Genomic DNA, 25,063 nt, shown 5'->3' on the forward strand with positions numbered 1-25,063 from the left:
ACTATAGAGGTGGTCAGACACAGATTATTTTTTTCTTTTACATTTTTCTGTAATAAACAGCCTATGTCCTGAGAAACTACATATGCACCGTGCTAGATGCTCTTGCACAAACCACCTCACTTCATCTAAAATATGACCCTAAAATAGACCCTATCTAAAAACACCTCTCACTGTTGCAGGTGAGAGACCTGGAGCTTAGATTAAGGATGGTAAATGGAAGAATTTGAACACCACACCCGGTATCTTTAAAGAAACAAGCAAGGTTCCTGGAGACAATATAAATAAAAAGAGGAAGAATGTATTTTTACTGTAAAGGTTGAAACAAACTACTCTCAAGGGTAAGGTAGGCAAACTATTGCTGCAGGTCAAACCTGGCCTCCCACTCATTTTTATAAGCAAATGAAAACACTGAAATATTGTTCTAATTGAAATATTGTTTGTTTTATTGAAAATAGCCATGCCTGTTGGTTTACATACTGCCTAAATACCAATACACTTTCAGAGACTACATGGCTGCCTGCTGCTGCTGCTAAGTTGCTTCAGTCGTGTCCGACTCTATGCAACCCAATGGACAGCAGCCCACCAGGCTCCCCCGTCCCTGGGATTCTCCAGGCAAGAACACTGGAGTGGGTAGCCATTTCCTTCTCCAGTGCATGAAAGTGAAAAGTGAAAGTGAAGTCGCTCATTCATGTCCGACCCTCAGCGACCCCATGGACTGCAGCATTCCAGGCTCCTCCATCCATGGGATTTTCCAGGCAAGAGTACTGGAGTGGGATGCCATTGCCTTCTCCGGACTACATGGCCTACAAAGCCTTAAATATTTACTCTCAGACCCTTCACAGAAAAGTCTGCTGACCTTGGGTCAAGTACAAAAACTTGTCAAGCTTAATTTCAATGATGCATACTAAGCTTTAGCTAATGTGCTACCATAAACAGAAACTTAGTGAGAGAAATTTAAATTTCATTTATTTTTCTATCATCCATGCAATGCACTTGTTATAAATATTCCCTACTGCAGAATAAAAATGAACACTTATCAAACACATTCAGCAAAATAATTTTTTAAAACCTAAACATTTTAATATCTTAAACAATATCACTACCTTTGGATTGTGCATAACAATCGTCTCTCCACTTGGAAACTCTAATCTTCGGTGCCACTGATTTGTGGTTACAGCTTTCTTATATTCAGCCTACAATGGAAACAATACACAATCCAGTAAGATAAATCTGCGTCACATTAAGAGAAGTGTGGAAGAAAATGATTAACAATGATAGTAATAAAAATAACAATAATGGCAGATCTCATTTATTAAGTGGTTACCAAACTTAACATTTTACATATGGTACCTCATTTGATCAACTGCTTTTAATCAGCCCTGAATAACATTATTCCCATTACACAGAGGTGAAAACCAAAGCTTAGAGTTGTCTACTAATTTCTTTGTTGTTGTTGTTCAGTTGCTAATCTGACTCTTTGCAGCCCTACAGACGGCAGCACAACAGGATGCCCTGTCCTTCACCATCTCCTGAATTTGCTCATGAGTCAGTGATGCTATCGAACCATCCCATCCTCTGCCTCCCCTTCTCCTTCTGCCTTCAATCTTTCCCAGCATCAGGATTGTTTCCAATGTGTCAGCCCTTCATATCACATGGCCAAAGTACTGAAGCTTCAGAATCAGTCTTTCCAATGAATATTCAGGGTTGTTTTCCTTTAGGATTGACTGGTTTGATCTCCTTGCTGTCCAAGGGACTCTCAAGAGTCTTCTCCAAAAAAAAAAAAAAAAGAGTCTTCTCCAGCATCACAATTTGAAAGCATCAAGTCTTCAGTGCTCAGCCTTCTTTATGGTCCAACTCTCACATTCATATATGACTACTAGAAAAATCATAGCTTTGCCCAGACAGACCTTTGTCGGCAAAGTGATGTCTCTGCTTTTTAAGACACTGCCTAGATTTGTCATAGCTTTCCTTCCAAGGAGCAACAGTATTTTAATTTCACGGCTGCAGTCACCACCCACAGTGATTTTGGAGCCCAAGAAAATAAAATCTGCCACTGCTTCCACTTTTTCCTCTTCTATTTGCTGTGAAGTGATAGGACCAGATGCCATGATCTTAGTTTGTTGAATGCTGAGTTTTAAGCCAGGTTTTTCACTCTCCTCTTTCACCCTCTTCAAGAGACTCTCTATTTCTTCTTCACTTTCTGCTGCCATTAAAGTGGTATCATCTGTGTATCTGAGGTTGTTGATGTTTCTCCCAGCAATCTTGATTGCAGTCTGTGCTTCATCTAGCCCAGCATTGTGCATAATGTACTCTGTTTATAAGTTCAATAAGCAGGGTGACAATACACAGCCTTGTTGTACTCCTTTCCCAATTCTGAACCAGTCCACTGTTCTATATCTGGTTCTAACTATCGCTTCTTAACCCAAATACAGGTTTCTTAGGAGACAGGTAGGGTGGTCTGATATTCTCATTTCTTTAAGATTTTCCAGTTTGCTGTGATCCACACAGTCAAATGCTTTAGCTGAGTCAACAAAGCAGAAGCAGATGTTTTACTAGAATTCCCTTGCTTTCTCCATGATCCAACAAATGTTGGTCTGGTTCCTCTGCCTTTTCTAAATCCAGCCTGTACATCTGGAAGTTCTCGGTTCACGTACTACTGAAGCCTGGCTTGAAGGATTTTAAGCACAACCTCACTAGCATGTGAAATGAGAGCAACTGTATGTCAGTTTGAGCATTCTTTGGCATTGTCCTTCTTTGGGATTGGAGTGACATTTTCCAGTCTTGTGGCCACTGATCAGTTTTCCAAATTTGCTAACATATTTGATACAGCACTTAAACAGCATTACCTTTTTGGATTTGAAATAACTCAGCTGAAATTCCATCACCTCCACTAGCCTTGTTCATAGTAATGCTTCCTAAGGCCCACGTGACTTCACACTCCAGGATGTCCGGCTCTAGGTAAGTTACCACACCATCATGGTTATCCAGGTCATCAGACCTTTTTTGTACAGTTCTTCTGTGTATTCTTGCCACCTCTTCTTAAAGGACCCCCTTCACAGATCACAACCCTGTCCTGGCAAAGGGGCTTGCATAATTCAGTGAGGCATGCCATGCAGGGTCACCCAAGACAGATAAGTCAGAGTGAAGAGTTCTGACAAAACATGGCCCACCGGAGGAGGGAATAGCAACCCATTCCAGTACTCTTGCCAGGAGATCCCCATGAACAGTATGAAAAGACAAAAAGGGACAACAGACAGGTTTACTAACTTGTTTGTGGTGGTGGTTTCACAGGTGTATGGATATGTCCAAACTTTTTGAAACATATATGTATCATAAATATATATAGTTCCTTGCCTGTCAATTATACTTCTAATGCTACCTGAAGCCCACTTGACTTCACACTACAGGATGTCTGGCTCTAGGTGAGTAAACACACCATAGTGGTTATCCAGGTCATTAAGATCTTTCTTTGTACAGTTCTTCTCTATGTTCCTGCCACCTCTTCATAATCTCTTCTGCTTCTGTTAGGGCTTTTTCATTTCTGTCCTTTATCATGCCCATGTATGCAGATAAATTAACATTTCAAATATTTAAATACTCAATTATTAAGAAAATTTTAACAACAATAAATTAACACTATTATGTAAAGCAACATTGGTTAAAAAGTCTGACAACATCTATTCCTATTCTTATGTTTATTTTCATAAACCCTTTTACTGAATATTAATTTGAAAAACATCCATATGCTTGGCATGTATTAGTACAGCAGATCCCAGCAGCCTAAGTTCTTTTGAAGGTTTGATACAATATCTTATTATATTAAATCTGTAATGTTCCCCTGAACAACAGTCTATCTTCAGACACCAAGACCACAATTAGCACTTCAAAAAAGATGACATTACTTAAAAAGTAGTCTTCTTTGTGAATAGGATCAAGATGAGGTGTCCTGTAAATAAAGTCCGCTCCACTGTGAGAGGTGTTACATGAGGCTCCAATGTATACAGAGTCTATGTGTTTTAAAGAAAGGCATAAAAGAATAAAGCCCACGTACCTCTAGCTTTTCACTGAACTCCTCTGTATAGGGAATAAATCTGCTGTCTGTGTCACCTTTGTAGAACCAAGTACAGCGTCTCACTTCGGCTGGCTCCTCTTCCCAGTACACGGCTTTCCGCATCCGGTCATAGAGGTAGACATCGTAGCGCCCTCCATCAGTGCCAAGGACCACACTCTCAGGGTCTGGCTGGACTGGAAAACAAAGTCCACATTTTAACTGAACAGTTACAAGGTAGACTTAAAAGTAATGAATAATGAATATGGTGACTCGTCTAACGTTAAAGACAAAGAACAAAGCTCATTTCTATTCAAAAACAGAATTTTAAGATTAATCTGTGCTGCTCAAAATGATGACTCTTTTAAGTGGAGAAGAAATAACCAGAGTAAAATATAAAAGCATCATGAAATAATTCCAATAACTGGTAGGCTTTTTCTCTATGTATCAAAGCAGAAAATGCTCCATGAACATACTTCTAAAGAATAGGTTATTTTTAAGTCCTAAGATGAAATACCTTCAGGATAAACAAAAAAACCTATTTCTATAGTGAAACTTCTCAGAGTCTTAACTTACTCCTGTACATCGCCTCAAGAGATGGATGTTCTTGCTCCAGGAAAAAAAAAAAGAGAGAGAGAGAGAGATGGATGTAGTTATAGCATTTTTAAAACTCTTATCTGAAGGAACAAGAGTTCCATAGAAAATGCTTTATAAATGCCCTATGAAGTGAAAGTGAAAGTCACTCAGTCATGCCCAGCTCTTTGTGACCCCATGGGCTATACAGTCCATGGAATTCTCCAGGCCAAAAATATTGGAGTAGGTAGCCTTTCCCTTCTCCAGGAGATCTTCCCAACCCAGGGATTGAACCCAGGTCTCCCGCATTGCCCTCTAGCTACAAACAAATAAAGGAAATAAGAAAACTGACACCTGGATTATACGAACTACTTTAGTTCTTGGATTTAAAATACCTTTAAACAAAAAAATTACTAAAACATGTCTTCAAATACCTTACTCACATAACCCAGAACTTAATAATACAAGTGTATTATTAAAAGTATCATCACCTTAAGGTACAGAGGCTGGTGAGGTCTACAGGATTAAAGAAAATGACATTCATAAAAAGGAGCCCATGGATACTTACTCTTCATTCCACTCTTCCTCAAATCAGATACAAATGATGCAGGACCCACACTTACCTGAATTATAGATTTCTTCAAGATTCAAAGAGTCAAAAACACTGAAAGGCATCCATAGTTGTTTGTATTCTATCTCCTTGCAGTAAAACCAGTGGGGCTGGACAGGTTCATACTGGTTTTGAAGTAGAAAAGGAGGTGGCGCTTGCAAAGGGGGTCCTGCAGGTCTGGCAGGTGCCTGCTGCTGGATTGGAGGGGGCAACCCTGCCTGCGCTGGAGGAGGGATCTGGGGGTATAAAAGACAGGACCACCAGTCAGTCCAAAGGAACAATTCTGTGTACGATGCAGACCCAAACTGACATTAGTAATAATTATTCTTAATATTTCTCTAGACAGCTATTTAATAACTAAGCTCCAGAGCAATTAAATTTTTTTAAAAATATAACAAAACCCCATGCCAGCTGGAAAGTGAACAGGGCTTTCTCACACTGATGGCAAAGTAAACTAATACCTTTATAGAATCAATCCAGCAGTACACCTCCTGTCATTTATTCCATCTTTAACACACACATAATGCTCGAGAATTCTGTGGCAGTCCAGTGGTTAGAACTTGCTGCTTTCACTGCTAAGGGTCTGGGGTCATCCCTGGTTCGGGAACCAAGATCCCACAAGCCATGAGGCATGGCCAAAAATAAAATATAATGCATATTCCTTGACCTACCTATTCCATTTCTAAGAATTCATCCTAAAGACATAACTGTAAAAATTCACCCACAAGGACGAATACCAAAAGATTATTTATAACAATCACTGGATACAATCCAAAGACCTGCCAGAAACCTGATTAAATAAATCATCTTTTACTCATATACTAGAATTCTCTAGAAAGATTAAAAATGTTTTAGAAAAAAATCTTAACATCTAAACTATCTTGACATAGTTTATGTAAGTAAACATACATAATGCTTGTCGAGGAAAAATTATGTTTATCAAGAAAAAAGATAAGAAAGACATAAAAACTAAAAACAAGGTTTTCTCGTGGCAATTTTTACTCATTTGGCTATTAGTCATTTCTCAAGTTCTGTGCAGTAAAAATACTTTTAAAAACAGAATACAATTTTTTATTAAAAAATGATTTCAAAATATTCCATTTACTGAGGTTGATTACTGTGGTCAAGCAAAAGAATATTCTTATTCTTAGGAAATATTAATACACACTACAGTATCTAGGAGTAAAGAATCATAATGTATGTAAGTGAAAGTCGCTCAGCTGTATACAACTCTTTGCGACCCGATGGACTACACAGTCCATGGAATTCTCCACGCCAGAATACTGGAGTGGGTAGCCTCTCCCTTCTCCAGGGGATCTTCCCAACCCAGGGATCAAACCCAGGTCTCCTGTATTGCAGGTGGATTCTTCCCCAGCTGAGCCACCAGGGAAGCCCTATAATGTATGTAATTGATCTTCAAATGTTTCCCCCCAAAACTGCACATACACAGCGTGAGAAAGGAACGAGGGAGGAGAGGATGCCCCCACACGTGTCAGTGTGCATGTTCACGAAGGAGAGAACAAATGTTCATGACAGGGAACCTGGGTTAAGAGCACTGGGGTGTTCTTTGTCCTATTTTTTATTTTTGCAATGGTTTACTTAAAATTATTTAAACATTTTTAATCAGAACTCTTCAAAGTTTCATCAGCAAACAAGTATACTAACTTACATTACATGCTACCAATCTGCTGAAATCCACCGTTACCAAGAATTTGTGTACTGGTATGATTTAGATTAGTTGGTAAAATGGAGCCCATTCTCTATTGCCACTGACTACAGTACCATTATCCCTGCCACACTGGGTTCTTGACTCTTTTTTTCAATCATTTCCCTTTTTCTGATTCAGTTCACTTCCCTTTGGAAGTCAGCTGAAAAATTAGGGGCAGGGAGGGGGGGGAAGCATAAAGGAATTTCATAAAATTTACCCAAGGCAAAAGTTATTCCATCATCTGTCTGAGATAGTCTGTCTAGATTCAAACTTTATAAATGTAAATAAATTATTGGAGTAATCAATTTTAGTCCCAGTAATTAAGCGTTTTGATCAGGCAGTATAATTAAAAAAAGAGAAGCTGATAATAGTTCCTTCGACTCTCACATATCTCCAGATGACATTTGTTATTGCTATCTTATATTAAATCTGGTAATACTGGCATACGGTTAATGCATTGAAATAAATTACTACTTCCATAAATACAAAATATAACCTAAAACATGAACCATTCAATGACCTACTTTTAAAAGATTGTTTACTTCAAAACATATAGCTTACGGGAAAAAAAAAACCATCTGAAAATAATTTGTCATCAAAGCACAGGTAAAAATGAGAGGGATTAGAATTACAGTGAATGATATAAAGATATAAAGCATGTCTTCATACCGGCGGCAAAGATCCTGGAGGCACCTGGTACATCTGAACGGGGGGTGTGGAGGGTGGAGGATGGGAAGGATGAGCTGGTGTCTGGCACTGCTGCAGCTGCGGTGGTGCAATGTAAGGATTAGCCCTGCTGCTTACAGCCGTGTGGCGATACGGATTGTATCCTTGTTGGGGCGTTCCTTGTGGTGGGCTCCCAAAATTCGAAGGAGGGAGATTACTAGGCTGAGAAGGCGGGTAAGGATTTATTCCGATTTGTGAAGCAGGTGGAGCACCATATTGCGCCTTCGAAATGGATGATGAAAATGCATTCGACACATCTTGGGATCCAGTTGTAAAAGGCAGAGACGTTGGGGGCTTGGAGTAGGCTGATTGTCCAGCTGATGCTGCTGCAGTTGTTAACAGGGACTGTCCAATATTCCCAAAAGGATCACTACTGCTTGATACCTGAGAGAAGTAACTAAATGTCTGTGGGGTAGATGTGTGAGCAGAAGTCTGCCCAAGGAAGCTGTCCTCCTCACCCACATCGGTGGAATCCTCTGCAAGGGAACAGGAGGGCACATGGTTTAAAGGGATGATGTCACTCTGGACTAGATTCTATATGGCAGGTCTAGCAATTATACCTCTTATTTTGTTGTTCAAACTTACATTTCTGCCTTAAAGACAATAATGAAAAACTTGTTTTTCTTTTTTCTTTGAAATGAAAAACTTGTTTTTCTTTTTTCTTTGAAATGAAAAACTAGAAAATACCAGTAAGAAACAACAAAAGGAGGGAAACCTTGCACTCATTGGTAAGCTCACCTCCCAGAGACAATCACTGTTAATGCTGTTAATATGTTGATACATACCTTTCCATACTTTTAAAATAAATATAGTTACATACTATTTATTTAGTAAATATGTATAAATTATGTAGACATATTTGTATATAACCCTGGTTTCCTGCGTTCCTGCAGATTCTTTACCATCTGAGCCACCAGGGAAGCCCACATTTGTATACAGGAGAATTTTTCAAAAAATGCAAACAAAATTTGTACCTACTAGTTTTAGATGTTATTTTGAACGATTTTTTTTCCTAGTAAGAAACAATTCAAACATTATTCCGCTACCCAAATACACAGAACTTTATTTATACAGTAACAACAAGAAGCTAAAGTACAGATATTAACTCTGTTGACAAGAAAAGGTGTGTCAGGGCTCTTACCTACAAAGCACTCATTATACAAGTGAACATGAGGCGCTGGCATTCCCGAGGCAAAGTAGGTCAACCATTCACTACCATCCCTAAAACCACACAGTATCACAACCAGGTAATCATCATTAGAGAATGACAATCAGTATAAAAAAAAAGTCATTTCTAACAAAGGGAAGGTCTCCTCACTTCCCTTTGCCAAACATGATCTTCACTGTTGGTATTTTGGCACCAAACTATATTATTTTATTCTCTCTTTCGCTACCAAGTTGTAAAATATTTTCCTTCTGCTGCTGCTGCTATGTCGCTTCAGTTGTGTCCGACTCTGTGTGACCCCACAGACGGCAGCCCATTAGGCTCCTCTGTCCCTGGGATTCTCCAGCCAAGAATACTGGAGTGGGTTGCCATTTCCTTCTCCAATGCATGAAAGTGAAAAGTGAAAGTGAAGTTGCTCAGTCGTGTCCAACTCCTAGCGACCCCATGGACTGCAGCCTACCAGGCTCCTCCATCCATGGGATTTTCCAGGCAAGAGTACTGGAGTGGGGTGCCATTGCCTTCTCTGATTTTCCTTCTACAAGGCCTAAAAAGTCGTCTAGTTTTCCTTAGAAACTTATGAGTCCTTAGCTTGGAACATCACCTTTCTCTTCCTAATCTTTTCTTTCTCCCATCTCAACCCCTTTTCTTCAAATCTCTCTAATCTCCCACCACTGGAGGCACAGAGCAGATCAGAATGGTGGACCGCTTCCCAACACACAGGCAGGCTGTGGTCCCTGTCCCTGAAACCTGCCAAAGTGTGACCTTTCAAGCTCAGAGCTCCTTCTTGACCTCTGCTGCTGAACGTGACCTTCAGCTGTTAGGCTGCTCCCAGTTTTATTTCACACATCAATTTAACTGAGATACTCCACTATTCAAAATACCCCTCTGAACTGTTTCTTTGTAATTAAAATATCATTTCCTGAGCAAGGCTCCCTTTCTGCTTTTATCATTCTACTTCTCTGATAACATTTCCGGTTCCTATCCTCTCTCTCCATTCCCATGAACCTCACCTGGACTCAGACTTCAGTTCATCTCTCAACATCTGAAAGCAGGGGGAAAACCTCTGTGTCCTTCATCCTATAAAGCAACTTGGGATCAATCTGATACAACAAACTTTTCTCTGATTACCATCCTTTACAAACAAAATACTGATCTCAACAAGCTCACAGGGGCACTTTCTAATTACATGTGGACACCTTTGGCATCAAGACCATATCTTTAATAAGCGCCTGTATACTTGTGACACTCCCAACTCTGTCCCAAACTGAGACTGATCGTATGTGCCCCAGAACCTATTTCCCAACTGCCTCCTCAGTACTTTTGGCAGGTTCAGACACATACATCTCAAGCTTAGTAAACCTCAACCATCATCTTAACGGTCCCCCTTCATGTGCTCCTTTTACAATCTCACTACCTCAACGGATGTCTACCAACATCCATCCAGACATGAAAACCAGAAACCTCCTGAGACTCCTCCCTCTCTTCCATTTAATCATTTAGATCTTCAATTAAAGAAGTAAGTACACAGTATCTATTATATGCCAGGTGGAGCTGTACCTTGGAGCTGAAACTGAACAGATAAAGAGCCTGTACACTGGACAGTCTGGCCCTCAGTGAGTCACTGCTGCTGCTGCTGCTGCTAAGTTGCTTCAGTCGTGTCCGACTCTGTGCGACCCCATAGACGGCAGCCCACCAGGCTCCCCCGCCCCTGGGATTCTCTAGGCAAGAATACTGGAGTGGGTTGCCATTTCCTTCTCCAATGCATGAAAGGTCCCAATAATTTGACCGTGTAAAAATCTCTTACTTCTGTTTCCTGCTCTTCACCTACACCTGGCTGACCAGGGCTAGAGTGCCACTCGCTCCTGCCTGACTCACAGTGGCGTCCAGACTGGACACTTCTGCTACAGTCAGCTTTACTCTGGTGCAATCTCAGAAAGACTAAACATATCTCTAATGTCACTGCCCTGTTTAGAACCCTTTAAGGGCACCCGCACACCACACAGGATGTACTATGAACTCCTTAATGTGCTGTATGAGGCCCTTCATGACCTGGTTCCCCCACTAACCACTTGAGCCACTCCCCTGCATTCACTCTAGTCACATGGACCTGGGGGAGTGGCGGGGTGGGAGGCAGGAGGACTGGCCAAGAAGGAAAGAGGGGGAGAGAGAATGTGAGCACGTACCTCAAAATCCCACCAAATCTGCAGGTTTCTCTCACACCTCCAGACTTTTACAAATGCCTGTCTCCCCAGACTTCCTAATTCCTATGTATCCTTCAACACTCAGCTTAAGAATCACCCCCTCTGTAAAGTTCTAAAGATCTAAGGGATGTCTGCTCCCTGGTCAGCCAGCCTGACAGCCACGGCTCTCACAGCAGCCCATCAATCCCTCTTTTTAGCCATCACAAACCTGGACCACAACCACTTACACAGCTGGGCACAGTGTGTAAAAGTGTGCAGTCACCGGGGACAATGCTATCTGCTCCTCTCTGTCTCTCTGACACCGGGAACAGGGCCTGGCAAACAAGCTGCTCAGTCCAGGTTTGCTGAGTGAATGAAACTGCTTCCTGTATGCCTCTTTCACTGACACTAATTCATCGCTGCTTCCAATGCCATCGGTTCTCCTTTTGTCTCTGGAAATTCACTGAATGGACTTCTAATGATCAAATCTTTGTTAAAGGTAGAAAAATACTTGTTAAAGAATTTTAGTTCTAAAACTAATTTTCTTATTAAAAAATAAACCATCTCCAAGAAACAATAGCTTTCAAGACAGGTAAGTTACCCTATACTTGACAATGAAGATGTTAACCATTTATTGACAGTGACAGACACAAACAAAATACTATACAGGAACATAGGCATGAACCAAACATTTGTGAAGCAGAGGATGGTAAGAGAACCCCACGTACAGCCGTATTTATTTGGTTACATCCTGCAACCTCCAAAAGCATTCTGCTCCAGCCACGCTGGTCCTCCACCAAAAATGGCAATGTGGAACCTTTCAGCCACACTATCAAAACAAGACAAACATACTCCTAACTCCCACCCTTTCATTCATTCACGTTTCTATAGAAATAAAAATGTGCCTACAGCACATCAAGATGTGTTCTAGGTATAAGCTCCTGCTCTCTCATGGAGCTTACATGCTAGTACAACAAGATAAACAAAAGATGTGGACACGTCAGGAGGTAAGCACCAAGAAGAAACATGACACCAGAGAAGAAGAACCATCGTGTACTGCTCCGCTTCGCCTTTTTTCACCTCTCCATGAAACTTTCCTTGGTCCTCCAAATAAGAACAAATTATTCAAGAGAAAAATATTCACCATTTCCTGAGGAGCTATGTGCTGGGCACTAAACAAGATCCTAGAAATAAAAAGGTAAATAAGTCATAGCTGCAAACTTCACACAGCTCACAGTCCAAACAGGCAGACACGCTTACTTTACAAACGTTTATGCAACATAATGTGCCAGACGCTATATTCAGTGCTTCACAAAAATCAATTCAATTCTCATGACAGCCCTGGGAGGCTGTGCATGTATGGAAAACGAAGCACAGAGGGGTGAAGTAACATGCCTGAGATCACACAGCAAGTTACTGCCAGGGCTAGGGTTGGAATACAGTCGGTGCTCCTAACACCAGCTCTGGGTTATGCCGCATAATCATGAAAACGCAAGCTCCGCACACACTAATAAAGATACGTACAAAGTGCTAAGATGAACATAGGAGTGGGTACCTAAGAGAACAAGCAAGAGCTTCTAACAGAAAATGAGGCACGGCCTTGAAAGATGACTGTGTTCTATACCTCTGCTTTGCAAGTATTACGAGCCTACCCTAAGAGATAGTCTACTGTATCCGAGGAGAGGCGGTAATAATTTATTTTACCTTCCCTGCAAGCACCTGGCTCACCAGGAGATGTTTAACAAAAACCTGAGGAATGCCAGTGCAGGAGTGGCCAGCACTTGAACAGTCCCTTTGACGAAGAGCTTGGCCCCCGCCCCCAAGACCCCAAAGTCCCGAAGCTACTCAAATCTGGCCACTAACTGCCCTGACAAGGTAGCAGAGGGTCTGATCCAGGCAAAGGAAAACCTTTTGTCCGACCCTTCACCTCACGCCCCCCGCCCACACTTGCCCACCCGGATCTCCATCTCCTTACTACCTCCGGGCAAGAGCAGGGAGGCCGAGGCAGCGGCGGCTTGGGTGACTGGGATAAAGGGCACGTTGAAGCTGAACTCCGTGGCCGAGGAGGAGAAAAGTAAGTTAGTGCCCGACGAGGAGGCCGAGACGGCGCCACCGCCACCGTTAGGTTTCCTCTCGGCCATGGCTGCGGCCCACCGTCCGTTACACGTCTACGGGCGGCCGGTGCGGAAACACCGGCCGGAAACTGAGCGCAGTCGGGGCCAACACACTTCCGCACTTGCGCACAAGGGCCGGAACTCCGGGCGGCCGCTCAGCTTCCCTTTGCCTTCTCCAACGGGGCCGCCAGAAAGTAACATGGCGGCGGCGACCTCGCGCCCGGGTCCTAGCAAGTGACAACGTCGGCCACTGCCCGGGCGGGGCCGGACAGACTGGGGCTGGAGCGTGGGAGATGGGGTGCTGCTGTTTGTAAATAAAAGTACGAATCGACACTGCAAGTCTCGGGTTGCGGGCGGCGCTCTGTGCTTCCATAAAGTACCCACAGGAGCGTTTAACTAGGTAAGATTTTGAGGAAGTGCGAAAGCTGCACGTGTAGGTAAACATATTGCTAGCAGCAGACCAAGGGAGGACTAGAGGTGTGTGGGCCATTTGTGGCCAAGGTATAGACCAGCTCACCCGCTCTGACTAGATATCCGCATCTTACCCATCCACACTTTCTGCACTGAACTGAATTCTTGTCATTGGTCCAGAAACTGAAATGGTAAAACTTACAGAAAATACACCAGAGGATTTCTCATTTGTTAGCTAATAATGTCTCCTGAATGCATGATCTGCGGAGAAACCCCTGTAGTTTTCACCTGCTGCTACTGTCTGTTGGAGAATAAATTTTGGATGGTTTTTGTTTTCACCAGAAGGGGAAAAAAAAAGAAATGGTAAAACTTTTGAAGATTTTAAGCCAAAAAGCGAAAAGAGAGAATCGATGTTTGGGTGTGTGACTTTTTAACAGCTTTCTATAGTGGTGGTGCTGGTTTAGTGGCTAAGTCGTGTCCACCTCTACCCATCCACAATAATCTGACTAGTTTATTGTGGATAATTTGGGTATGATTATCTTTCATATAGTTAGATTATGAAAGAAAAAAATAACTTACTGGAGGATAGGAGAAGGCTATAGGAGAAACCCCAAAGAAAGCTTTGAAATAACGAAACTATCATGTCCCTCAGCTGTTCAGTCGCTCAGTCATGTCCAACTCTTTGCGACCCCATGGACTGCAGCACGCCAGGCTTCCCTGTCCATTACCAACTCCCAGAGCTTGCTCAAACTCATGTCCATTGAGTCCGTGATGCCATCCAACCATCTCATCCTCTGTCCTCCCCTTCTCCTCCCACCTTCAATCTTTCCCAGCATCAGGGTCTTTTCCAATGAGTCAGTTCTTCAAAAGAGGTGGCCAAAATATCGGAGCTTCGGCATCAGTCTTTCCAATGAATATTTAGGACTGATTTCCTTTAGATTGACTTGTTGGATCTCCTTGCAGTCCAAAGGACTCTCAAGAGTCTTCTCCAATACCACAGTTCAAAAGCATCAGTTCTTTGGCGCTCAGCTTTCTTTATGGTCCAACTCTCACATCCATACATGACTATTGGAAAAACCATAGCTTTGACTAGATGGACCTTTGTCGGGAAAGTAATGTCTGCTTTTTAACATAGTACCCGTTTATTACCTAATAACTATTTAGTATGCTTACTGTCAGAGAAGGCAATGGCACCCCACTCCAGTACTCTTGCCTGGAAAATCCCATGGATGGAGGAGCCAGGAAGGCTGCAGTCCATGGGGTTGCTGAAGGTCGGACACGACCGAGTGACTTCACTTTAACTTTTCACTTTCATGCATTGGAGAAGGAAATGACAACCCACTCCAGTGTTCTTGCCTGGAGAATCCCAGGGATGGCAGAACCTGGTGGGCTGCTGTCTATGGGGTCGCACAGAGTCGGACACGACTGAAGTGACTTAGCAGCAGCAGCATGCTTACTGTCAAGAGAAAAAAAACAAAAAGCTAAGGAAAGCACTGAAGGGTGTCATGGGTTGCTGGTACATGTGACTAGGCCACCCAGGTTTGTTAATTTGTACTTTTGTGGAGGAGGAATTAACTTTTTCATATCTTCATGACAGGCAGTGGTACAAGTTAAAGCAAGGTACCCACCAGGCTTCCCAGGTAGCACTACTGGTAAAGAACCCACCTGCCAATGCAGAAGGCGTAAGAGATGTGGGTTTGGTCCCCGGGTGGGAAAGATCCCCTGGAGGTTGGCATGGCAACCCACTCCAATATTCTTGCCTGAAGAATCCCATGGACAGAGGAGCCTGGCAGGTTACAGTCCATGGGGTCGCAAAGAGTCAGACACGACTAAGTGACATGGCATGCATGCTGGCACCCACGAGGCTGGGAGGGGCTGTCAAGTCCTTGAGAATACAGTTCTGTGTGACAAAAGCTTTATATCTCAAAGGGGCAGAAAGAAGATTTATAGTAGCTAACTGTCTAAAGTAACTACTTAAGGGAGGATCAGGGGCCTCTATGCCTATCACCTGATTTAGGTCGGAACTGTCACTTCTCCCTGCATTGTTGAGCTTTCTCATGCAGGCATTTTAAGGGGGACAGGGTTCATCCTGGGGACATGGCCTTATGCTGTTAGTAGCCATGGTAGAGTTTGGTCAAGGGGACTTTGCCATTACTGTGAGTGGTCAAGGTGGTATACTAAACCCTGGGGATACCATGGTACATAAGATAGACACAGGACGTTTCCTTCTTGCAGCTTACAGTCTGGTCAGAAAGACAGACAACTAAACACACAATAACAATGAAGTGTGATGAAAGTGATAATGTGAAATTTCCAAAAGTGTCTTATGTGGAATATTGACACCATCAGGAGAGGGAGTTGTAACCTTTCTAGGGGGGGGAGGGATAGCAAGTATTTAGAACAATCAGACCATCAACAAAGGGCTTACCTTGTCTGGAGCCACATGAAAGGCTTTCCTGAAGAAAACATATTTAAGTTGAAACCTGAAAGTGAATGAGTAGAAGTTAACCAGAAAAGCTGGAGGAGAGGGGTTGGAGGATGTGGGAAGAGACAACTAACAGATAAAATTACAGTATGTAGGGATGCCTTAAGATGTCATATTTGAATGTAATAAAAGAAACCTGGGTTACAGCATGGCTGGAGCCCAGTGAACAAGTGGGAGAAAGCCTGGAGATAAGAATGAAAAGTAGATCAAGGCCAGCTGATACACGGTCCTTCAAGTTAAGAACAAAAGGGACTGAAAGAAAGGATTAAAGGCGGGTGGAGAAATAATATTTGTTCTGCAGAAAGTTCACTCTGACTTCAGTGTAATAAAATAGATAAGGAAAGAGCAAACCTGAGCATAGAAAAAACAGTTGGCAGCCTGCTGCAGTGGCCAGCTGAGCAATGATGGTGACTCAAAGGAGAGCAATTGCAGTCGGAGTGAACAGAAATAGGAGTGATTTCTGGGTAAAGATGTCAGACTGAGCAGCTGGATCTTCATTTTCTTCCTAAAACTCTGTTGAAAGCACAAACAGGTTTGTTTGATTTGTTGTTGTTGTTGTTTTTTTAGGCATACACCCGTAAGGATGAGGAGAATGTGGGACGATTTGACAGCAACAAGATTTTACCAAAAAAAACAAAGGGCAAGTAGTAGATGATTTAGCAAACCAGTAATGGGGAGAGCTCAAAAGCAGCATTATTTGCACCATAGGATCACCAAAAAGTTTAGGACCTGATAACCTCAGACACCTCTGGAAGTGGAAGTAGCGGTCCAGTGGAAAACAGAGGTCCTGGAATTAGGATTGGAGAAAACTTTTTAAACAGATCCCCTCCCCCTGCTCTGACCCCCCCACTCTAGACTACTGACCATCCCCCTTAAAGGAAAAAGACTGAGTTTTCCTTCTGGACAGGGTAAAACAGAAGGAAGATTAAGCAACTGTGTACATAGTAAGTAATAAAACACTTCCACAGCCTTAGACTATAGTCTGCCAGGCTTCTCTGTCCATGGATTTCCCAGGCAAGAATATTGGAGTTGGCTGCCATTCCCTTCTCCAAGGGATCTTCCCCACCCAGGGATCAAACCTGGGTCTCCTGCATTGCAGGCAGATTCTTTACTGTCTGAGTCACCAGGGAAGCCCAAAACAGGAGGAAGATTGAGCAAATATGTACATACTGAATAATAAAACACTCTCTTCCACAATCCCAGCCCAATTTTCCACTTAGCTCCGAAAACACTAGATGCCAGTTCTTCAACCTCTTGGCAGGAGATTAGCAGACTCTTCTTGGGGTCATGTGAACAAACATCTGCTTACTGCTAACTCACTTCAGTCGTGTCTGACTCTGTGTGACCCCATAGATGGCAGCCCACCAGGCTCCGCAGTCCCTGGGATTCTCCAGGCAAGAACACTGGAGTGGGTTGCCATTTCCTTCTCCAATGCAGGAAAGTGAAAAGTGAAAGTGAAGTCGCTCAGTCGTGTCCCACCCTCAGCAACCCCATGGACTTCAGCCCACCAGGCTCCTCCATCTATGGGATTTTCCAGGCAAGAGTACTGGAGTGGGGTGCCAAACATCTAGAGATAATTAAATCAGGGTTCCCCAGTAAGACAGCCCAGGCAGCATGTGATGTGCTCAGTTGTTCAGTCGTATCTGGCTCTTTGCAATGCCATGGACTGTAGCCTGCCAGGCTCTTCTGTCCATGGAATTTTCCAGGCAAGAATACTGGAGTGGGTTGTCATTTCCTCCTCCAGAGGATCTTCCAGACACAGGGATCAAACCTGCATCTCTGGCATTGGCAGGTAGGTTCTTTACCACTGAGCTAACTGGGAAGACCAGGCAGATCACCCCATAATTTACCTCACAATCAGCTAGCCCAGAATTCCCCTGCCACTAGCCCAAATGTCTTCTTAGCCACTGATTTGGACATCTAGCCTCAACTCAGCTCAAAATGAACCCTAAGTGCTCGTGAGCCTCTGGTGGTTCCTGCACCTGCCCCCACTCTTAGTATTTGCTCCTGCAAATGCACCTCCTGCAAATCAGAGCTACTGCTCCTGCTGCCCTGTGGGCAACGCCAAGTGTGCCCAGGGGTGCATCTGCATATGGGCAGCAGAAATGGGCCGATGCTGAGCCCAGTGTTGGGAAAGCCTGATCCCAGATGTAAATAGAGAAACACCTACGAATCTCCACTTACAATTTTTTATTCTACTACCCAGACCCTCTTGCTACATTCCCATTTCCATGAAATATTCGTATAAATATTTTTATACAAATTAATGCTTTTGAACTGTGGTATTGGAGAAGACTCTTGAGAGTCCCTTGGACTGCAAGGAGATCAAACCAGTCAATCCTAAAGGAAATCAGTTCTGAATATTCATTGGAAGGATGGATGCTGAAGCCGAAGCTCCAATACTTTGGCCACCTAAGGTGAAGAACTGACTCATTAGAAAAGACCCTGATGCTGGGAAAGAATGAAGGCAGGAGGAGAAGGGGATGACAGAGGATGAGATGATTGGGTGGCATCACCGACTCAATGGACATGAGTTTGAGCAAGCTCTGGGAGTTGGTAATGGACAGTGAAGCCTGGTATGCTGCAGTCCATGGGGTCACAAAGAGTCAGACACGATTGAGCGACTGAACTGATTCATATAAAAATAAACTCATCTAGACAAAAAATAACCACCAGACCCATTTACCTGCTCTGAGCTCCCAAACACCTTTTTAGTCCCCACACTTTTTTGTTCAGGCATTCCTTCAGCAAATTCTATTACGTGAACTTGCCCTTGTGCCAGACACGGGGGATACAAGAATGGCCAGACCAGCAGAGTCCTGACAGTTCATACCCTGGGGAGCAGCAGCCCCCTCTTCCACACTCACGTCCACCTGGCAAGGCAGGTAAACAGGGAGACGAGGCACAGGAGACTGGATGGAAAGTGTGCTAATTTCTGATTCAGGGAACACAGAGCAACAGGCGGACAAAGTGGAACATAAAAATGGAGATACCCAGCAATTAGATGGCTCTAAAACTGAAGAAAGAAGTCCGGGCTTAAAACGAGATGTAGGAGGCATCAGCTCACATGTGACTGATTTGGAAGTTGGGGGTAGTGGGCAGAGAGCCTCATGCTCTGTCGATATCAGAAATGGCCATTCTTTTGGAGGAGGGTTTGTGTTGCTTTCTATACAAGGTGACGTGCTGGGTGTTAATTCAGGCTGACAGGTGTGATCAGAAGAAGCACAGGTGGGAGGCCGTCCCCACACTTTATTTACCACATGATTGAGAAAAGTCATGAACCTGAAAGACAGTGATCCAAACATAACCCACAAAAGGAACAGGAAATGGCAATTTAGAAGAAATAACCCACACAGGAAGGCAGGGACTTTTAAAAAATCTATCAGTAATATCTTCAGAGGGATCTGCAACCAAGAAACAGGATCAGGGTGCTGTTCGAGAAAGAAAAGAAATATTTAGGGAACAAACAAGAAAGTAAGTATAAGGAAAATAAATACGAGAAATTTTCTCAAAAAGGAAAACAAAAAGACAAACAGATGGAAGCTAGGCGAGAAACCTAAGAAAATTAAGAGTACCAGGCAAGAAAAACCAGTATTTGCATTTTAAGAGCTCTGCTAAAAAAGACAGAACATGCAGGGGAGGGAATCATCAAGAAAAAAATTTATATCCAGAAATGAAGGATACCGGTTTCCAAATTAAAAGAGTTTAGTGGGACTTCCCTGGCAGTCCAGTGGTTCAGACTTCACATTTCAATGCAGGGGGTGCTGGTTTGATCTCTGGTCAGGAAGCCGAGATCCCACATGCCTCATGGCCAAAAAATCAAAACATAAAACAGAAGCCATATTGTAATAAATCCGGGAAAGACTTTAAAAATGATCCATTAAAAAATAAATCTTCGGACTTCCCTGGCGACACTGCTGTGCTCTGTTACTCAGTAGTCTCCAACTCATTGCAACCCCATGGACTGTAGCCAGCCAGGCTCCTCTGTCCAAGGGATTCTCCAGGCAAGAATAGTGGAGTGGGTTGCCATTTCCTTCTCCAGGGGATCATCTCGACCCAGGGATTGAACTCGTGTCTCTTTCGTCTCCTGCATTGGCAAGCAGATTCTTTACCACTAACACCACCTGGGACAGAGTTCAATCTCTGGTCCAGGAAGCTTCCACAAGCCGAGAAACAACTAAGTCATCACACTGCAACCGCTGAGCCTTTGTGCTGCAATGACTGAAGGCCACGCCCCTAAAGCCCGTGCGCTGCAAAGAAAAGTAGCCCCCACTCACCACAACTACAGAAAGCCTGAGCAAAGCAAGGAAGACCCAGCACAGCCAAAAAAAAAAAAATTTTTAATCTTAAAAAAAAAGGGGGTAGGGGGTAGGGGGTAGGGGGGGTGCTTCAGTATTCAGCACAATAGCTGAAAAAACACATCTGAGCACAGGAGACAAAGATCCATACAGATTCCAGAAGTATAAAAACAGGTCAGATGCACAGAAATTCAGCTCCCAAAATATTTACCTCTCAAGCAGACTTTCTAAGAATATGATGGAGGGGCACCACCAAAAATAAAGGAATAAGGCTAAGTCTTCCTATATGGGCTGCAAGTAACAGGATATCCAACACAGGTGTACAGGGGAATTCAAGCACATTCCCTAACAAAAAGACCCAAAAATGCAATGGTTCAAACAGATGTTCCTTTCTCACTCAAACAAGAGTACATGTTGGTGACCAGCTTTTGTCTTCAACATAGCGCTTCTGAGGCTGCCCCCCAAGGCAATAAGAAGAGGTGAGCTCAGTTCAGAGACAAATGTCCCATGTTGCTTTTCTGGCCAAACTGTGAGGTGTGTGGGATCTTAGTTCCCCAACCAGGATACAACCCATGGCCCCTGCAGTGAAAGCACGGAGTCTTAGCCACTGGACCACCACAGAGTCCAAATGTCCCTTAAGAGAAATGAGACAGAAGTTAACACACATCACTTTGGGTCACATTCCACTAGTGTGAACTTCGACAAAAGGCACTCCCTTTGGGTACAAGTAGAGCTGGGAAATAACACTCCACACTTGGGTAACCACAATTCTGGTGACTACAGTCCTATAACAATGGAGGAAGAAGGTTTTGGTGGGCAAATGATAATTGCCATGGCAGTCTATCCCTCTGGCCACCATTTACCAAGCCTTCTTCCCAAATGGAACATACTTGTGCCCCAAGGGTGGCAACCAGCTGCCTTCAGCTTAAAAGTCCAGGATCCTGGGCAGCTCAGCTTTTCCCAGTGATTCTGGATGTGGTTCCTCAGGAGCTATGACTACGAGACACTCAATAGATGGTTGTGGAGCAACAACAGGGTAACTGCAATGGAGACTTCCGCTAGGAATCAAAGAGGAATGGAAAGCACAGTACACTCTGTTTTGTAGAAATGATTGAGTCCTTCTAGACAAAAACTGAAAATACCCCTGCCCTGACAGTGGAGAGTATTTGTGGTTAGTCCTGGCTGTCTTTGGTTTGGTTCTCTGTAAATAACCCCCACCCACATCCACAGTCCTTACTGGCCCTGGCTTTGCCCTCTGGGGGGCTTCTCCTTGATGGTGGTCATCTAAGGCCGTAAGTGAAGTGGCACTGGGAAGTACATCCTCGTTAGGGGCAGTACAGCTTTGGCAGTTTACTTCCTGTTGGTATGAGTTTGCAGCCTGAAACTTGCTTTCAGGCTTGAACAGTTACAGACTCTTTCAGGCCAGCCCCTGGTTTGCTGTTTCCAGTAAAGTAACTTCCGTGTCTGACCTAAGCTCTTTTTTCTCTGAGCGTAACAGTGGTTACTGTGGCTTCCCTGATAGCTCAGTTGGTAAAGAATCTGCCTGCAATGCAGGAGACCCCAGTTCAATTCCTGGCTGGGGAAGATCCACTGGAGAAGGGATAGGCTTACCCACTCCAGAATTCTTGGGCTTCCCTTGTGGCTCAGCTAGTGAAGAATCCGCCTGCAGTGCAGGAGACCTGGGTTCGATCCCTGGGTTAGGAAGATTCTTTGGCGAAGGGAAAGGCTACCCACTCCAGTATTCTGGCCTAGAGAATTCTACAGACTGTATAGTCCATGGGGGTCAAAAAGAGTAGCTCATGACTGAGTGACTTTCAATGGTGGTTAACTTGAGGTCATTTAAAACCAAGCTACAATCCTGATCTGACCTTTGCTACAAAGCTAGATTCTTTAGTTTACCTGAGAAGCCTTAAAGGACCTATCCTTGAAAACACCTTTGAATAAATTCTCCTTGAGTTTGAATACCACGTTGTTGTTGTTTTTTTTTTTTTTTTTCAATCCAGGAAAGCCCCAATTTCTCCTGTGCTTACAGATCTCCTGATTTTGTAGCTGTGCCCAGCTGTGGTTACTAAATATTAGAAATGTGGCTATTTGAATTGAGATGTGCTATCAGTATATAATACACTCTGGATTTTGATGAATTAGATTAAAAAAAGATAATAGTCTTCACATGGATTATTTGTACAGATTACAATATTTTTATATGTTGGGTTAAAGTGAAAGTAAAAGTCACTCAGTCGTGTCTGACTCTTTGTGACTCCATGGACTATACAGTCCATGGAATTCTCCAGGCCAGAATAATAGAGTGGGTTCAGTTCAGTTCAGTCAATCAGTTGTGTCCAACTCTGCAACCCCATGAATCGCAGCACACCAGGCCTCCCTGTCCATCACCAACTCCTGGAGTTCACTCAAAATCATGTCCATCGAGTCAGTGATGCCATCCAGCCATCTCATCCTCTGTCGTCCCCTTCTCCTCCTGCCCCCAATCCCTCCCAGCATCAGGGTCTTTTCCAATGAGTCAACTCTTCGCATGAGGTGGCCAACGTATTGGAGTTTCAGCCTCAGCATCAGTCCTTCCAATGAACACCCAGGACTGGTCTCCTTTAGGTTGGACTGGTTAGATCTCTTTGCAGTCCAAGGGACTCTCAAGAGTCTTCTCCAACTCCACAGTTCAAAAGCATCAATTCTTCGGCACTCAGCTTTCTTCACAGTCCAACTCTCACACCCATACATGACCACTGGAAAAACTATAGCCTTGACTAGACGGACTTTGTTGACAAAGTAATATCTCTGCTTTTTAATATGCTATCTAGGTTGGTCATAACTTTCCTTCCAAGGAGTGAGCGTCTTTTAATTTCATGGCTGCAATCACCATCTGCAGTGATTCTGGAGCCCAAAAAATAAAGTCTGACACTGTTTCCACTGTTTCCCCATCTATTTCCCATGAAGTGATGGGACCAGATGCCACGATCTTCATTTTCTGAATGTTGAGCTTTAAGCCAACTTTTCACTCATCTCTTTCACTTTCATCAAGAGGCCTTTTAGTTCCTCTTCACTTTCTGCCATAAGGGTGGTGTCATCTGCATATCTGAGGTTATTGATATTTCTCCCGGCAATCTTGATTCCATCTCGTGCTTCTTCCAGCCCAGCGTTTCTCATGATGTACTCTGCATAGAAATTAAATAAGCAGGGTGACAATATACAGCCTTGACGTACTCCTTTTCCTATTTGGAACCAGTCTGTTGTTCCATGTCCAGTTCTAGCTGTTGCTTCCTGACCTGCATATGGGTTTCTCAAGAGGCAGGTCAGGTGGTCTGGTATTCCCATCTCTTTCAGAATTTTCCACAGTTTATTGTGATCCACACAGTCAAAGGCTTTGGCATAGTCAATAAAGCAGAAATAGATGTTTTTCTGAAACTCTTTTGCTTTTTCAATGATCCAGCGGATGTTGTCAATTTGATCTCCGGTTCCTCTGCCTTTTCTAAAACCAGCTTGAACGATGGAGTGGGTAGCCTTTCCCTTCTCCAGGGGATCTTCTCAACCTAGGGATTGAACCCAGGTCTCCCACATTGCAGGCAGATTCTTTACCAGCTGAAACACAAGGGAAATCCATATTGGGTTAAATATATTATTAAAATTAGTGTTACCACTCTGTGCCAGAGCAATGTCTATTCTTTTTCTCTCCATTGAAAGGACCGCTGCTGCTGCTGCTGCTAAGTCGCTTCAGTCGTGTCTGACTCTGTGCGACCCCACAGATGGCAGCCCACCAGGTTCCCCGTCCCTGGGATTTTCCAGGCAAGAATAGTGGAGTGGGTTGCCATTTCCTTCTCCAATGCATGAAAGTGAAAAGTGAAAGTGAAGTCGCTCAGTCGTGTCCAACTCCTAGCAACCCCATGGACTGCAGCCTAACAGGCTCCTCCATCCATGGGATTTTCCAGGCAAGAGTACTGGAGTGAGGTGCCATTGCCTTCTCTGATTGAAAGGACTATTTATCCTTTTAAATGTATCCAGAAAGTCAGCTCATTAAAAAAAAAAAAAAAAGTGTTACTTGTTTCTTTTTACTTTTTAAAATTTAACTTTTAAATTACATATGTGGTTTGCACAATACATCTGGGAGACTGAACACACAAACAATGGCCAGACTGCATTTAACAATAGAACTCTGACCCATATCCTCTGACAGTAGAGCAATGGATTGGTACGTGCCAACTTTCCCATTTGTTTCCCTCACTCCCCAGAAAATAGGGATGGTTAGAAATTCCTCCTTGGAAATTCCCTGGCGGTCCAGTGGTTAGCATTTGGCGCTTTCACTGCAGGGGCCTAGGTTCAATCCCTGGTCAGGAAACTAAGATCCTGCAAGCCATACAGCATGGTCAAAAAATAAAGAAAATTACTCCTCCCTTTTGTTTTCTAAGAAAGGGCTAACTGTAAAGGAGGCTCTTGCACTTACCAAAATAAGACTGACCCCATCCTCAGTGACTCTTTTATAAAATCTCCAATTTTAACTCTTTAAAATGTTCCTGAGGGAGGTCACGGGTGGTCCAGAGGTTAAAAATCTCCCTGCCATTGCAGGGGATGTGGGTTCATCCCCGGTCCTAGAAGATTCCACATGCCTTGGGGCAAGTAAGCCTGAGCGCCACAACTACTGAGCTCACGTACCCTAGAGCCTGTGCTCTGTAACAAGAGAAGTCACCACCACAGTGAGAAGCCTGCTCAGCACAACTACAGAGTAGTCCCCACTCCCT

General features: G+C 43.5%; 1 protein-coding gene across 2 annotated transcripts in view; it reads right to left on the bottom strand.

Annotated features, from left to right (window-relative positions):
- The window catches only part of SEC23IP (SEC23 interacting protein), a 39,503-nt gene extending 26,283 nt beyond the window's left edge, over positions 1-13,220 (bottom strand). For both annotated transcript variants that reach the window (XM_027528484.1, XM_027528483.1), the window contains exons 1-5: positions 12,989-13,220; positions 7,609-8,141; positions 5,245-5,467; positions 4,052-4,245; positions 1,104-1,193 (exon numbers count right to left, since the gene is read on the bottom strand). In XM_027528484.1, the coding sequence (XP_027384285.1) occupies positions 1,104-1,193; positions 4,052-4,245; positions 5,245-5,467; positions 7,609-8,141; positions 12,989-13,151 (1,203 nt within the window). In that variant the 5' untranslated portion in view covers positions 13,152-13,220. The remainder of the gene's footprint in view (positions 1-1,103; positions 1,194-4,051; positions 4,246-5,244; positions 5,468-7,608; positions 8,142-12,988) is intronic.
- Between the last annotated feature and the right edge of the window lie 11,843 nt (positions 13,221-25,063).

The sequence above is a fragment of the Bos indicus x Bos taurus genome, chromosome 26 (assembly GCF_003369695.1).
Source record: "Bos indicus x Bos taurus breed Angus x Brahman F1 hybrid chromosome 26, Bos_hybrid_MaternalHap_v2.0, whole genome shotgun sequence".
NCBI lineage: Eukaryota > Metazoa > Chordata > Mammalia > Artiodactyla > Bovidae > Bos > Bos indicus x Bos taurus.